Raw genomic sequence first — 17054 nt, 5'->3', positions numbered from 1 at the left:
AGAGTTGTTATTCAGAGTTATAGGGATATAATCGTATTTCGTTGGTGAAAGTTGGTTAGAAAATTTCATCTTAGAGGGTTTTTCTTATCTTTAATTCTCGTTTTGTCAATATTAAGGGTTTGATAAAGGGGACCTATAAAATTCATTAATTTTTTTCTTTGCGGTAGCAGGATGATAAGTCCCAGGGGACTCAAACTTTTTGGACTTTGAAAGTTGGTAACGGAGCTGCTGGAGGATTTAAGGCCTTAAGGGGTTTTGAGATTGATAAATGATCTCCTAGCTAGTGTTTTGAATTAAGGGGTTGGTAAACGAGTCCTTAGGGAGTATAATATGTTTTTAAGCTTTAGTAGTTGGTAAACAGGCACCAGAGAGCTTAATGCGTTTTTGGACTGTGGGGATGCAAAATGAAGTCCTAGATTGTTCAATGCATTTTTTACATGTTAGGAACTTGATAAATGGAATCCTAGAGTGATCAAAATAAACGGATTTATAGCACAGAGTTTAATTTTTAGGAGCTAGGGACTTTTAATGGTCCTCAGAGGGCCTAATTCTTTTTTAAGTATTAAGGTTTGTTATAAGATGTCATAGAGGTATAAATCCATTTTCATCTGTTAGATGGTTGCTAAATGGCGTTCTGGAAGATTTTCCTCATTTTTAGACGATTAGGATTGTCTAAGGCAGTCCTTAGGGTTTAACTAATTTTGCAAATATTAGGAGTTCGACAAAGGGAGCCTATAGAATTCGGTTTATATTTTTTAGCACAAGCAGACATTATTTAAATATTTCGAAATCTTTGTAAAATCTTTGAAGTCTTATGACATATTGGAGATCCTTGCTAATTATTGTGAAATCTTTTGAAATTCTTTTAATTTTTTGGAATATTTTTTATCTTTTTGAAATCTTCCAAATGTTTGTAAACTACTTAGAAATTTTTTGAACTTTTTGGAATCTTTAAAATCTTTCTGAAATGTTTAAAACCTTTACGAAATCTTTAAAATTTTCCACAACATGTCGAATATTTTGAAACATTTTGGAATCTTTGAAATCTGTTTACAGAATCCTTCAAACCTTCTACAAGATTATGAAATATTTTAAGATTTTTTCAATCTTTTGCAATCTTTAGAAACTTCTAATTCTTTGAGGAATATTTGGAGTCCTTTTAAAACATTTCAAATATCTTTAAAAATCTTGTGAAATACTTTGTAATGTTTTTAAGTTTTTTAAATGTTTTGAAATCTTGGAAATTCTTCTGAAATCTTTGAAATCTTCTCAAATATTTGTATACCTTATAAATCTTTTGAAAGCTCTAAAACCTTTTTAAAATCCATTGAATCGTCGTTAAATTTTTGGGAAATCTTGTCATTTTTGGGAAATTTCCAAATCTTTGTAAAATATGTCGGAATCTTCTAAATCTTTCTAAAATCTTTCAAAACTTTCCAAAATATTTAAAAATCTGAAATATTTGTAATCCTCTAAAATATCAGAATTTTTACATGTTTTAGAATCCTCAAAATATTTCTATTTTTCGAAATCCTTAAAACCTCCTTAAATTTTTTATTATATTTAAAATCTTTTGGAGATCTTTAAAATCTTTAAAAGCTTCTGAATTATTTTTAAAAAAATTAAGTTTGTCCTATTTTTGTAATCTTCTAGAATCTTTGCAATATTTGTGAAACCTTTTAAATCTTTATGAAATCTCTGTGAATTCTTCTAAAATCTTTGAAACCTTATGGAATCTTAAAAATCTTTGTAAAATCTTTGTAAAATCTTTGTAAAATCTTTACAAAGCTTCCAGATTTTGTGAAATATTTTGAAATTATTTGATTTCTTGGAATCATTTAAATCTTTATGAAATCCTTCAAATATTCTCTGCATATTTTGAAATCTTTGAAATATTCTGAAATATGTCAGATTTTTTCGAATTTTTGAAATCTTTAAAATATTTGTGAAATCTTTGAAATCTTTGGGTAAATAAAAATATAGATCTATTATTGATTTCTGGAAATCTTAACGGAAGCTTCTAAGTGTACTTTAGAAAAAATAATTCAGGTTAAAATTGTTTATTTAAGGCCACGTAACGAGTGGGTCACGTCACGCCTTGACAACACTTTTTTTATTTCAGAACTTATTTTCACACGATGGGCCAGGTCGTGTTGTAAATTTTGGATAATAAATAATAAGCACTAAGAAAGGTGAGCCTGGTACTAAGTTTTATTAAAATGTAAACTATGGTGGTTTATAACAATAATAACTGTATGACTTCTAAATTTATTTTTTTAATAAAATTAACCCAAATAGAAATTTAGAGAATCCTTCGAAGAATAAAATGTGGCCTTGATCATTAGCATTAAATAAGAATTGTAACTGTTCCCCAAAGAGAAAGGAAAAACTAAACTTCTAAATAACTACTGTTAAATAAATCATTTTAACCTGAATTATTTTTTTTTCTGAAGTGTGCTTAGAACCCTCCATCAAGATTTACACAAATTAATAATCGACCTTTTTTTGCCGATTTCATCAATCATTTCAAAGATAGGAAACTTTTGAGATTGATTGTACATAGTACACTATGTACAATCAATGCGTTCGGCAATGCTAAAGGACGTTCTAGATTATAAAATTGATAATTGGAATCCTAGAAAGATATGCGCGTTTTTGGTGTTTGGGGATTGGTAAATGGTGTCTTAAAAGTGTTTACCTCATTTTTAGATAATGATCATTGTTAAAGAATTTAATCAATTTTAAATTCAATTCATATTTTTAGCGCTAACAAGATTTTAACTGGTGTTCCAAGGGACTTAAGGTTTTTTTTGGATTTGTGGGTTCGTATACGGAGTTCTGGAAGATTTAATGCATTTTGTATGTTGCATTATTAAATTATTGCATTTTGACCTCAAGGTGTTTATTGTATTTTGGTAAAATATGGATGGTGAAGAGGTTCTTAGAGAGTTCACTGCATTTTTGGGCTTTGGGAAATACTAAAGAATGTTCTGAATTCTGTAGAGTTTGGTAAATTTAGTAAATATTGATTGCATTTTTTTAATATCATAAGTTTCTATTTGCAACATTATTCGCAGCTTTTAAAATAAATCGGAAAAAAAGGAAAACAGGGTATAAGGGACTATGATCACAGCAAAACTCTAATCAAGCCTCTAAATCAATTTCTCAGTCGCTGACTCCTTTCATCGCTACACTTTACAAAAATCTCGTCACGATCAATTCGATATAATTTTTCTCCTTTTTTTTTTAATCAACATGTTTTTACATTTGTTGCTCAACAGCCGCATAGTCGCGATAATCGATATTAATCATTTGTGCGGCGTTATAACCGGTTTAATAAAACGCAAATGACCCGAAATAAAAGCAGTTTCTCTATCGTAAAGCCGTCGAAGGTGCATCGTCATGTCTAGAATGACTGAACATGAGATTGCAATTATAATTAACTTGCAAATAATTTTCCACCTTAAAGGATTTCTTACCACAAAAAAGGGAGAAAAAATTCTCAGTCAAGACCTGGAAGTCCTGAAAAAGTGAAGGAATTTTGTAAAAGTGACTGGCATTTGTTTAGTCGCGCCTATTTCAATATCTCAACAATTTTGGTAATTTGCGGCGAATTTTTATTTTCCAAATTTATACCAATCAATCGCTCTTAAAATCTTGTATAGAAATCTTCGTGAACATTTTTAAAATATTTGAATTATTTTTGAAATTATTAAAATGTTTCGAAATTTTGCAATGACTTGTGAAATCTGCTGGAATCTTTACAACCTTCTGAAATATTTTGGAATCTTTCAAATCTTTCCCATCCCTTTAAAATATTTAAAAGCTTCTAGAAAATTTTGAATTTTTGAAATCTTTGAAATTCTCTTTAAATCTTAGAAATCTTCTACAATATTTTTAAATCTTGAAAATCTTTGGGAAATCTTGGTATTTTTGTGGATTCTTCCAAATTTTTGTAGAATATTTCAGAATTTTTTAAATCTTTAATTATTTACGAAATATTATTAAATCAGAAATATTCAAAATCTTCTAAATTATGTGAATTTTGTTATGTTTTGGAACCCTTAAAATCTTTAAAGTATTTGAAAGCCCCATTTGAAAACCTTGAAAGCTACATAAATAATTTTTGTTTAAAACTTCATATTTTTCCATTTTTCAAATCTTTTTTAATCTTAGTAATCTTTGTGAAATCTTTTAAATATCTTTGAAATATTCTGATATCTTTTAAACATTCTGAAGTCTTTCACTGTGAAATCTTTCTAAAATATTAGACATTTTGTGAAATTATTATCAAATATTTTCAAATTCTTGGAATCTTTTAAATCTTTTTGAAATGTTTTTAAACCTCTAAAATCTTTAGTTTTCTAAAGTATGTCAAATTTTTCGAAACCTTTGAAATCTTTTAAATATTTGTAAAATCTGTAAGTTCTTCTAAAATAACTTTATTATATATATTTGAAATTTTTCAAATTTTTAGAAGCTTCTGAAATATTTTCAAATTTTGTGCAATCTTTTGGAATCTTTGAAGTCTTTTGAAACTCCGTAAAATCTTAAAAATATTCTGACATATTCTGAAATAATTTGAAATACTCTAAAAAATTCTCAATGTTTTAGAACTCTTGAAATTCTTCTGAAATCTTTTAAATCTCCAAAAATATTTTGAAATCATTAAAATTTTTTTAATCTTCGCAATTTTTGTGAAATCTTTTAAATTTTTGTATCAAATCTTTTAAGCTTCTATGAAATCTGCTGAAATCTCTTAAAACCTTTGTGAAAAATTTGAAGACGTTTTGAAATCTTTCGAATCTTCTAAAATCATTTGGGATATTTTAAATCGTCCTAAAATTTTGTGAAATCTTTCAAGTTTTCTGTAATTTTTAAAATCTTTGAAATCTTGTAAAACGTCGATAAAAATACTTTAAAACCTTTAAAAATATTAACAACATTCTCTTTTAATCTTTTTAAAATCTACTAAATATCTGTAAAATCTTCTTAACTCTTTAAAGTATTCTGAAATACTTTAAAATACTTTTTAAATAATTTTTATATTTTGGAATCTTTGAATTTCTTTTTAAATCTTAGAAATCTTCTACAGTATTTTTGAATCTTGGGAAATCTTTTAATTTTTGTGAATTCTTCCAAATCTTTGTAAAATATTTCAGGTTTTTTAAATCTTTGAAATGTTTGCGAAATATTTTTAAATCAGAAATATTTGAAACCTCCAAAATATGTAATTTCAAAAAAATTTGGAATCCTTACAATGTTTAAAATATTTGCGATCTGTAAAATTTTAAACTCTACCTAAGTTTTTTCTTTAACTTCATATTTTTCCATTTTTGAAATCTTTTTCTTCTTTATTCATGTGTCCCCTAAGGGTTTACATGACTTCCATTCATTACAACTATTTACATAAAGTCTTATACCTAGTTTCTTATTTATATTTCCTGCGATAGCGTAATTTAGGACTCATTAGCAAACGAGTGAGCGAGCGAACGAAAGCGAGAGTGCAAGCGAGAGAGAGAGAGAGAGAGGATGAGAACGCAAACGCATCTTAGTCTACTTAACTTTTACCTTACCATTACTTACAATTTTTACGCTTCTACTCTAAGCGACTTCCGTTTCCTTTTTCTTTCACTTTTTTATACCTCCATTTACCTTTTTTCACGTGCATTCTTTCATTCTCTCTCATTCGCTCCTCTAGCACCCTCCAACTCCTTCATCCATTCTTCTCCTAATCCGTCTTCCCCTAGAATCTTAACCACATTTTTGCCAGCTTCCTTTATCTTCCATTCCTCTCCTACAACCTTACCATACATGCTCCCATGTTTCCTTCTCCCATTCACATATTCTACACTTTCTGTTCTCTTCTTTGTCCCAGTACATCCCCTACCTTACCTCGTTTCCCAATCTAAATCTTGCTAATTTAGTCCACCTTCTCTCTCCCCATCCCTTTTCTAAATACTTTGGCACCCCTTCCTTTTTTATCATCTTATACCATTTATTGTATTTTGATGCCTCAATCGCCCCCCATCTTTCTATTAAGTGTCTTTCCGTCTCCCTTTTCTCCAATTCTTCATAGTTTACTCCAGTCCCGTCTTTTATTTCGCTATCATTAAAGAACTCCCTCCTTTCTTCTTCCCATCTCGTTAATTCGATCGCCCTCCCTCTCCTCTCTTCTACCACCATCAAACACTTTCTCGCTAACTCCCCTCCCTTTCTCTCCCTCAGCTTCGTCTCAAATTTCCATGCCCTCTTTCCCGCTCTAATACTTAACTTATCCCTTTGCGCTTCTTCTCTCACCATATATCCTGGCGTCCTCCAGCCTGCCCCTAGTGTCCACCGTATATACCTTTCTTATAAACACTCAATATCTTTCCTTTCTTTCCATCCCCATATCTCTGCTCCATAACCTAATACCGGTCATACCAGCGTATCAAATAACCACATTCTCCAATTTTTTTAACCTTCTTTTTCCTTTTCCCCATAATCTGTTTCATTACCCCTGCTGCTTTTTTTATCCTTTCTCTTATATGAGCTGTATGATCTCCATGCGTTTGCAAGATATATCCCAAATATTTTTACTCTTTGACTTCTTCTAACTTTATTCCTTTCCATCTCCCTGTCCATTCTTTCTTCCTTCCCCCTCCTTTTCTGAACCTCATTATCTCTTCATCTCTTCATCCTATGCCATTAACACTATGTCGTCTGCGTATGCCAGTGTATATATATTTTCCTTCCCTATCCTAAATCCTCCCCAACCCTTTCTCCTTATTTTTTCTTCCAAGTCTGATATTAATAAATTAAATAAAAGTGGGTTCAGAGGACGTCCTTGTCTCACACCTCTCACCAATCAGAAACTATCTCCTACTTGCTCTCCTACCTTTACCCTGATTTTTGTCTCTCTAAAAATTTCTGATACTCTCTTCATTAATCCCTCTCTTGTCCCCTTTTTTATCATAACTTTTTTTATGTCTCCTCGGTCTAATGAGTTAAACGCCGCCTTTAAGTCCACGAACATTGCTACCATTGCCCCTTTTCCCCTTTTAATTCGCTTATTTATTAGATAGTTCAGAACATATATTTTGTCCATTGCCCCCATTCCTTTTCTAAATCCTGTCTGATTCGGTGACTCGATCTTTGTTTCTTCAACTTCTATCTTCAATCTCTCCGACAAAATAGTTACATATACTTTATACAGTGTTGTCATCAACGTCACCCCCCTATAATCTTTAACATCCTCTCCCTTGCCTCTCTTTACTATTGGTATAACTACTCCTTCTTTCTATAACTCTGGCCACCCCTCTACTCTCCATACTCTATTACACATTATCCATGCCCATTCCTCTAGTTCCTCCCCTCCATATTTCCATACTTCATTTGGAATCTCATCTAAACCGGGTGCCTTTCCATTCTTCATTATTCCTAAAACCTTAATTATTTCTTCCCTTGAAATGCCCTCTTCCTCATCTCTTTCTCTACCATATTTTCCTCCCTTTATAACTTTTCTCTTTACTTCTCCTAGCATCCTCCTTTTTCATCCCCTTCTATATTTCCATTTAAGATATACCATCCCAACTCCTCCAAGCTCTTCAACAACTTTTTTCCCTCCCCATGTAGTACCTTATCTTTGGATTTTCTTCCTCTCTCTTCTCCCCATTCCCTTCCTCCTCTATCTCCTGTTCTCGCATTGAAATCCCCACCTATTATCAGCCGAATCTCTTCTTTATTTTCTTCAATCATTTCTTTAATCTCCTCTGCTTTCTCCTGCATATCATCGTTCACATAAATCCCCACTACCATCCACTTATCTCCTCCCATTATTGCCTCTTCTACTATTAATCCTTCTTTTTGTTCATTCCTGTCTTTCTTATCTTTCCCTGTTATACATTCATTACTTACTCCCATCACCATTCCTCCCACTGCTCTGCCCTTTTCATCCTGTCTCTTTGCATTTTGCACTTGCCATTTGTAACCTCTTGATAACCTTCCCCTTACTCTTTCCCATCCCTTTTCATCTAGCTACGTCTCCATCATTATGACTATATCCCATTGTGTCAAATCTCCCATAAACTCCCTATCCTTTCTCTCCAATCCTGCTATATTCCAGTAACAAATCCCTTCTTTCTTTCCTCTTCCGCTATTTTCCTTAATTTATACTCAGCATCAACAATTCCCACTACTTTAGACTTTCATGCCAGAAACGGAAGTCTTTGAAATCTTTTTATATCTTAATAATCTTTGTGAGATTTTCGTGAGTCTTTCAGACATTCTTAAATACTTTGAATTACTTTGAAATTTCTCAAATCTTTTGAAACCTTCTAAATTCTTCCGAATTTTTCAAAACATGTTGTAAAATCTTTGTAGCCTTCTGGAATCTTTAAAATCGTTCAAATCACTGTGAAATCTTTGTAAAATATTTGATACTTTGTGAAAGTATTATGAAATATTTTTAAATTCTTGGAATCTTTTAAATGTTTTAAATCTCTGTGAAAAATTTTGAAACCTCTAAAATCTTTCAATTGTTTAAAGTATGTGAAATTTTTTGGAAACTTTGAACTTTAAAATATTTTCGAAATCTTTAACATCTTCTGAAATAACTTTAGTATATAGATTTTAAAGCTTTCAAATCGTTAAAGGCTTCTGAAATGTTTAAAAAAATTTTGGAATGTTTTGGAGTCATTGAAGCCTTTAAAACTCCATGAAATCTTTAAAATATTCTGAAATATTTTTAAATAATTTGAAATATTCTTTAAAAATTTTCAATGATTAGAACTCTTAATATTAGTCGGAAATCTTTGAAATCTCCAAAAATATTTTGAAGTCTTTAAAAAAAATTTTAATCTTTGCAATTTTTGTGAAATCTTTTAAAATCTCTTAAAATCTTCGTGAAATATTTGGAAACGTTTTAAAATCTTCAAAATCTCCTAATATCATTTGGGATTCTTCAAATCTTCCTGAAATCTTGTGAAACATTTTGGTATCTTTAACATCTTTATGAAATCTTTAAAATCTTTAAAAGCATCTGAAACATTTTTAAATTTATTAAATGTTCTACAGTCTTTGGAATCTTTTGAAATCTTAAATTCTTTGAGGAATGTTTTGAATCTTTTTTAAATCTTTCAAATATCTGCAAAATCTTCTGAAATCTTGAAAATATTCTGAAATACTTTAAAATACTTTATAAACAATTTTAATATTTTGGAATCTTTCAAATTCTTCTTAAATCTTAAAAATCTTTGGTAAATCTTGGCATTTTTGTGGATTCTTCCAAATCTTTGTAAAATATTTCAGAATTTTTTAAACCTTTCAAATCTTTGCGAAATATTTTTAAATCAGAAATATTTGAAATCTTCTAAAATATGTGAATTTTTTTATGTTTCTGAATCCTTAAAATCTTTCAAATATTTGCGATCTGTAATATCTTGAAAGCTACCCAAATATTCTTTTTTTAAACTTCATATTTTTCCATTTTTGAAATCTTTTTGAATACTAGTAATCTTGGTGAAATCTTTTAAATCTCTGTGAAGTATTCTGAAATCTTTCAAATATTCTAGTATTTTAAATATTCTGAAATACTTTGAACTGCTTTAAAATTTCTAAAATCTTTTGAAATATTCGAAATTCTTCTGAATTTTTAAAAAATATTTTAAATCTTTGTAACCTTCTGGAATCTTTAAAATCTGTGTAAAATCTTTGAAAACACCATGAAATATTTGTGAAATACTCGACATTTTGTAAAATTATTATGAAATATTTTTTATTTTTTAGAATCTTTTAAATCTTTCTGAAATCTTTTAAATCTTTGCGAAATACTTTGAAACCTCTAAAATGTTTAAAATTGTCTAAAGTATGTGAAATTTTTTGGAATCTTTAAAATCTTTAAAAGCTTATGAAATATTTTGAAATTTTTTTAAATTCCGCAATCTTTTGGAGTCTTTAAAGTATTTTGAATCACCGTAAAATCTTACAAATATTCTGAAATATTTTTAAGTAATTTGAAATAGTATAAAAAAATTCAATTTTTTAGAACTCTTAAAATTCTTTGAAAATCTTTGTAATTTCCAAAAATATTTTGAAATCTTCGATATCTTCTGGAATCTTTATAATCTTTTTGAAATGTTTCAAACTCATTGATCTCTTACAATCTAATATGCACTTAAGTTATGTAATCAACCCATATGATTACGATAATTCCTCAATTTAGAGCAAGATTACAATAATATTAACAATTTTTTAGAATTCGTTCGGCGTTGAAAAGGCCTTCATATTTGCATTAATTAATAATCGAAAACAAAATTGTTATCAAATTAACTCTGCGATCAGTAGAATGTTTTGAAATTTAATTTAATTTACTGGACATTTTTTGGAAACCAGACTTCTGTATGTTTATCGTTATTATTTATTACAGCAATCGATTCGCTTCGCCAACATCATTATTTTCATAATTTAGAATTCCTCATCACAAATCCAATGGAATTCGTTGAGGCAAAGTTGGGGTTTCTATGCGGCATGTGCCTTAAATTTAAAAATGCAATGCCCTTGGAAATCCCAAAAATGTCCAACGTGAGACAACAAATCTTCGAAGTAAAATCGCTGGCCTTAGTAACTGTGCTTCAAAAAATAAAGGTGAGTAAAAACCTATTTTCTTTAATTAGCGATTTGTAAATTAAAAAGATACACAACTCCCGATATAAGAACGGCTTCAGGCATGGCCTGCAGTGGCCTTGATCCTGAATCAGGGAAATCCAAAAGTAAACAGGCAGGGTCGCGTGAATAATTTCTGATCGAATTGGGCGCATGATGCAAATTGATGCAACTAACCCGCTGAGAATGCGACACTCGAGCTGTTTGTCACGCTTGACTGAATACCACCTCTCTCTCTATCTCTCTCTTTCGGTCCCGCGGCTACTCTCATCAAGAAAAATGCGGAAGCCGTCAGTTCTAGGAATACTGTACACCAGGGTTTCTTATATCGGGTGTTGAGTGCATAAAATAAACAGGGGCTCTACGCGCGCGAGTGTTATCTAAAATAATAGAAAAGCGAGAATAATATTTTTCATATAATCATTGAAAGTTTATATCTAAACTTAAAAATTAATATCCAATATCGTTATAAAATATATTGAAAATCAAACTGTTGAATTTTTATTACAAAATACCAATTTTTTTTCTTTTCAAACACTAACATAACCTAAAGTTGTTCAAAATTATGAGTCTGATTTTGAAGTCAAATGAGTTTTGTCAATAAATAACCGATTTCCAGTGAAAAATATTAAGATAACCTGAAACTGTTCCAACATTCTTTTTACCTTCTTTGAAATCTAATGATTTTTAATTAAAAGTACCAATTTGCTGTATAAAATGCAAACAAAACCAAAAATTATCAACCTAATGACTGAATGATAATGATAATCTGACAAGTCTTATGATGTTTAAAATTAAAAATACCAATTTTCGCTGAAAAACACCAACATAGCGAAGAATAAACTTAAATTATTTCAGATTCTAAATCTTCTTTGAAATTTAATGAATTTCTGTTGAAATAACGGATTTCCTGTTTACAAGCGCCAACATAACCTAAAGTTGTTAGAAAGTTGTGAATCTTCTACGAAATATTTAAAACATAATTTTGATTCAATTAAAAATACCAACAATTTTCGACGAAGAACATAATCCAACATTTTTAAAAGATTCTAAATCTTGTTCAAAGTGTAATGATGTTTGTTTAAAATTACGGTTTTTCAATCAAAAGTAATAAGGGATCTACAATTGTACCAAAAAATGTAGTTTTCAAGTCAAATGGTAAATATGGTTTGAAATCAAATAATTTTTTATTAAAAATACAAATAATTTCAGATGAAAAACACTAACCTAACATAACTTTCAATTGTTCCAAAATTGTCTATCTTCTTGGAAATCTGTATCGATATTTCAGGTAAAAATCGCTAACCAAAAACTTTCAACCAATTTTAATATTCTTTGAAATCCACTGATTTTTTAATAAGAATACCGACGATACTCATTTCCGATGTTAAAACAACAACATAACCTAAAATTGTGAATCTGCTTTAAAACACAATTTAAAAAAAAAACCAATTTCCAAAGAAAAACACTAACATAATCCAAAATTATTAAAATATTTTAAAGTTCGTTCGATTTGTAGACAGTTTTTTCGGTGATACCAATTTTAAATGTAAGATGTCAACGCAATATCAAAATTTTAAAACATTAGTAATCTTCTTTAAAATCTAATCATTTTTTAAACCAAAAATTCAATTTCCAACAAAAAACACTAACACAATATTAAATTGTGCAAGGTTCTATATTTTATTATTTTAAACATAAATCATTTAATTCAAATCTATTGATTTTCATTTTTAAATGCAGATCACAGGCATAAGACCCTATCTTAACCTAAAGTTGTTGAAAATTATGAATATTCTTTGAAATCAAATAACTTTGATTAAAAATACCAATAAGGTAGGAAGAAAAATACTGACATAATATAACCTTAAATTGTTCAAAAATAAATACCTTCCTTCAAATCTATCTCAATATTAGCGATGAAAAACCGCTTAGCATAACCTATAATTGTCAATTAATTTGTATCTTCTTTGAAATCAGGTGATTTTCTTCTAACAATAATGGTTTCCGGTGTGTAAGCACCGAAATAACCTTAAATTGTTCAAAATTTGTGAATCTGCTTTAAAATATTATTTTGTTTAAATTTAAAGATACCATTTACGGCGAAAAATATATGTACGTAATATGTGTATCTTCTTTGAAATCTAATGATTTTTGATTAAATGAACCGATTTCTTGTGAAAAAAAGTTTATATAACCTGAAGGGTATCCAAAATTGCAAAAAGATTGTTTCAAACTTAAGGGCATGTGACACAGTCAAATACCTATATTATCGACCTCATTTTATCAGCTCAATGAATGTTTTCTTGGACCTAAGAACTTTTTTTTTAATAAAATATCGAGTTGAAACTTTGGAAGATGTATTAGAGTACAATAAAGTACGTTTAGGTACTGCATTTTGGTAGGAACTTCACTGAAAATTATTTCATCTTTTTTCTGAACCTCAACATTTTTTGAACGTTCGAACTTTTTTTATACGTAAAATATCGGTCTCAAACTTTGAGAAATGCAAGAGCCGAAATAAAACTACGTGTAAGTACAAATCTTAATAATAAAAGATGTAAAAAAAAATATTTCAACAATCAATTCCATCGGAATCAGCCGATAACGTTGTACACGAAAATACGAATCCTGGCGGCCACTAGATGAGGCTCAGTTTTCTTTTGGCTCTTGCATTTCTCAAAGTTTGAGGCCGATATTTTATGTATAAAAAAAGTTCGAACGTTCAAAAAATGTTGAGGTTCAGAAAAAAGATGAAATAATTTTCAGTGAAGTTCCTACCAAAATGCAGTACCTAAACGTACTTTATTGTACGCTTATATATTTCTCAAAGTTTCAGCTCGATATTTTATTTACAAAAAAAGTTCTTAGGTTCAAAAAAACATTCAGTGAACTGAAAAGTGTGGTCGTTAATATAGGTATTTAGCTGTGTCTCATGCCCTTAAGGCATGGGCATAGGAAACACGGGACTAGGCATACTATCCTAACTTGGGCAAGCGGGGTTGAATACACGGGAGGGGGGAGAATTCCATGAGTGGGGAGAGCCGCCATCTTACGATGTGCCATTTGATTATGCGCACAAGCATTTTTGCCAACAAACTGTGCATGAAACTATAAACATGTGGGCGCTGCCATGTTTGTTGTGGGACATCAAAAGATGACGGTCCTCCCCCTCATTGCATCGCCCCCGCAACGGAATGCTTAGTCCCTTGTTTCCTATGTCCATGCTTTAAGGCCTCTTCTGGAGGCCGCCAGGTTTCGTATTTTCGTGTACAATGTTACCAGCTGATGGCATTGGAATTGATTGTTGAAATATATTTTTTTACATCTTTTATCATTAAGCTTTGTACTTTAACGTAGTTTTCTTTCGGCTCTTACATTTCTCAAAGTTTGAGATCGATATTTTATTTACAAAAAAAAGTTTTTAGGTTCAAAAAAACATTCATTGAACTGATAAAGTAAGGTCGGCAATATAGGTATTTAGCTGTTTCAAAATACCAGTTTTTTTATATAAAACGCAATCATAACCGGAAACTGGTCAAAACTTACAAACCTTTAAAAGCTTAAACTTTTTTCATTAAAAATACCCATTATCTGTCTAAAACGCTAAGATAAGCAAAAGTTGTTGAAAATTGGTAATCTTCATGAGTTTTGTTTCAAAATGCTCATTTTTAAGAAAAAAAGTAACACATCCTAAAATTCCAGAAATTTCAAGTCTGCTTCGAAACTTTATGATTTTATGTAAATCATCCAAATTTAATGAATTTTTAATCATAATACTTAAAATTTGTCTAACATCAAATTGTAAAATATCAAAATTATAAAATCTTCAAATGTAAAGGTTTACAATTCTAAGTTATAAAATTTTAAAGAGTGAAGAGTTGAAATTAAAAGCTCTTGAATTTTAAAGATGTACAAATAATAATTCGTAAGTTAATATATTTAAAAAAATCAAAATTCAATTCTTTAAATCTAAATCTTCTGATTGAAGAAATTTTGCATGGATTTTGTCCAAATTTACTGCATTTTTAATTGCATAATTTTTTATTGTGAATTGTCAAACATGAAATCTTTTCAATTTGAAAGATTTACAATTTAAAGCTCTACATTTTCGATAAATCACAATATTAATGATTTGCAATTTAAAATTCTTCAATTTTGAATATCTGCAGATGAAGACTCCTCAATACATATTAATGATTTAAAGTTGAAATTTATTCAATTTTACATAACATAACAGAACTAAAAACTGCTTAAGATTATGATTCTAAACCATAAATAATTATTCAATTTTTTAACTGTAATGATTTTTATATTAAATAAATACCAAGACGGCCGTTTTAATCAAAGAAAAATAGTCCCGGTCATTTTCCGGTTTTCGCCGGGTACGCAATCATTTTTCACGCTCAATGAAATTTAAAATATCGAACTCTAAAACCAAAATTTTTTCCCTTTGCAGTAATAAAAACTGAGCCGCAAATGAAAGCACTCAAAGTGGAACTCTTGAATTTTAAACTTTTTAAATTGAAGTTTAAAAGTTCTTTAAATTTACTATTTTGTATTCAAATACTCAATAATAAATAAATTAAATAGAGTTTTACTGCCAAATTGAACATTAAATTTTTTTATAAATTATAAAGTTCAAAAATTCAAATTCAGGTCTAAAAATATAAATCCACTTCATAATTTGTAATGCTCTAAACTGAAGAATCAATTAATAAATTTAATTTATTCATTTATATCATGTTAATCAATTTTAGGCTAATAAAATTAAAAATTGAACGATTACATTTTTTTAGATACTTAAAACTTATTAAATGAAAAGTTAAATTATTTTTATTTCAAAGAGTTTACAACTCCTTATAATGCTTTCAAATTTTGATTTTTTTAGAAGTTCTAAACATCTTTTAAAATGATTCGACTTTTTTCAAAAAAATTTCCTAATAATTTTTTGTTTCAATCCAGCAAAATAAAAAAAATTTGCTTAAAATCTTCCACATTTATTTTTGATAATTTTTCAAGTCTTTTTAAATCTTTTTAAATATTCTCTTCAAACTAATTTCTCAAAATAAAAATCATTTTCAATTTTCCTAGGAAAGTTTTTTTACTCTTCTGAAGACTTTATAAATTCGTTAAAAAACTTCTAAATTTTTTTCTCGAAATCAGCCGAAATCAATATTTGGTTTCAAGTTAAAATTTCAAAATTCTGAAATTGTAAACTAATTTCGAACCGCCTTTTAAAATTAATTATTATTCACTTTTTTAATCTTATATTACAATTGATACAACTTTAAAAATTATTAATTAATTTATATTCACAGTTTGCCAACCAAACATGTTTTTTTTTATAAAAAATTTAACTTTTAAACACTTCTAATTTTTAATTTTTCAGGTCTTTCAAACTACATTTTAAAATTCTTTAAATTAAAATCTACACTTAAAAAGTAAAAATCTAAAATGGGAAATAGTCTAGCGGCCACCCACAAAATGCCAATTTCCGGTGAAAAAGATAACACAACCTAAGATTGTTAGAAATTTTGAGCCTTCTTCGGAACATTTTTATTAGTATTTTTTATGAAAATACTAATTAATATTTTTATTTATTTAATACTAATATTTTTTATAAAAATACTAATTTCGGTCGAAAAGTACTAACATAAAACATGTATAATATTTTTAATTTGCAGATTTAATTTTCAAGTTTTAGATTTAAAACAAATTCAAGTAACGAAAAGCAATTCAGGTTTTCAACAACAATGATTAATACATTTTGGAAGCATCGTCACACTACTTGTTTAGAAAGAAATTTAATTCGGAATTAATTATTTTCTCAAAACTCACCGGCGAAAAATATTTGAATATCAAACGTCTTGGAAGAGAGACGAAGTTTCCACGCAAAGGTGTCGTGTCAATTTGGGCAGGATCATCGTATCTTCTTTCGAGAACCATTCTTTGCATTGTTAATTTCATAAAAAAAGTTCAAAAACACTTCAAGGAACTCAAAAAAACGAACAATGCTCGAGAAAGATTTTTTAAAAATAAAATCTCTGATTCTAAAAAAAAGTCACAAAGACAACACATTTAAAAAAACAATATTTTGCACACAACTAAAATTAACAATAAAAAAGCTAACTTTATTATAAACATTTTTGAAATGCAATATTTTTAATCTGCTTGTTCATAATTTGACACGCTGGTCTTCTCTTCACAAGAGAAAACTCGAAACTGAAGTAGTCACCTTCAGGGAAAAATAAACGTGAATAGGAAGTCAATATTTTGATCCAGAACTTTTACATAATTCAGGATTTTCTAATAGCGATGTGATTGTCAAATGAAAGACAGAATTGAATTAGCGAATTCTTTCCGGTGCAGATTTTTTTACTTACCTTTACTTTTTTTTTCTTTTTCAC

General features: G+C 28.9%; 1 protein-coding gene across 1 annotated transcript in view; it reads right to left on the bottom strand.

Annotated features, from left to right (window-relative positions):
* The window catches only part of LOC117172053 (protein cortex-like), a 510305-nt gene extending 493453 nt beyond the window's left edge, over window positions 1-16852 (bottom strand). Inside the window, exon 1 of the mRNA XM_033359792.1 lies at window positions 16486-16852. Within this exon, the coding sequence (XP_033215683.1) occupies window positions 16486-16614 (129 nt within the window). The 5' untranslated portion in view covers window positions 16615-16852. The remainder of the gene's footprint in view (window positions 1-16485) is intronic.
* Window positions 16853-17054: the final 202 nt, after the last annotated feature.

The sequence above is a fragment of the Belonocnema kinseyi genome, chromosome 4 (assembly GCF_010883055.1).
Source record: "Belonocnema kinseyi isolate 2016_QV_RU_SX_M_011 chromosome 4, B_treatae_v1, whole genome shotgun sequence".
Taxonomy (NCBI): domain Eukaryota; kingdom Metazoa; phylum Arthropoda; class Insecta; order Hymenoptera; family Cynipidae; genus Belonocnema; species Belonocnema kinseyi.
The sequence above is the reverse complement of the archived record's forward strand: the minus strand, read 5'-3'. Positions and strand labels throughout refer to the sequence as shown.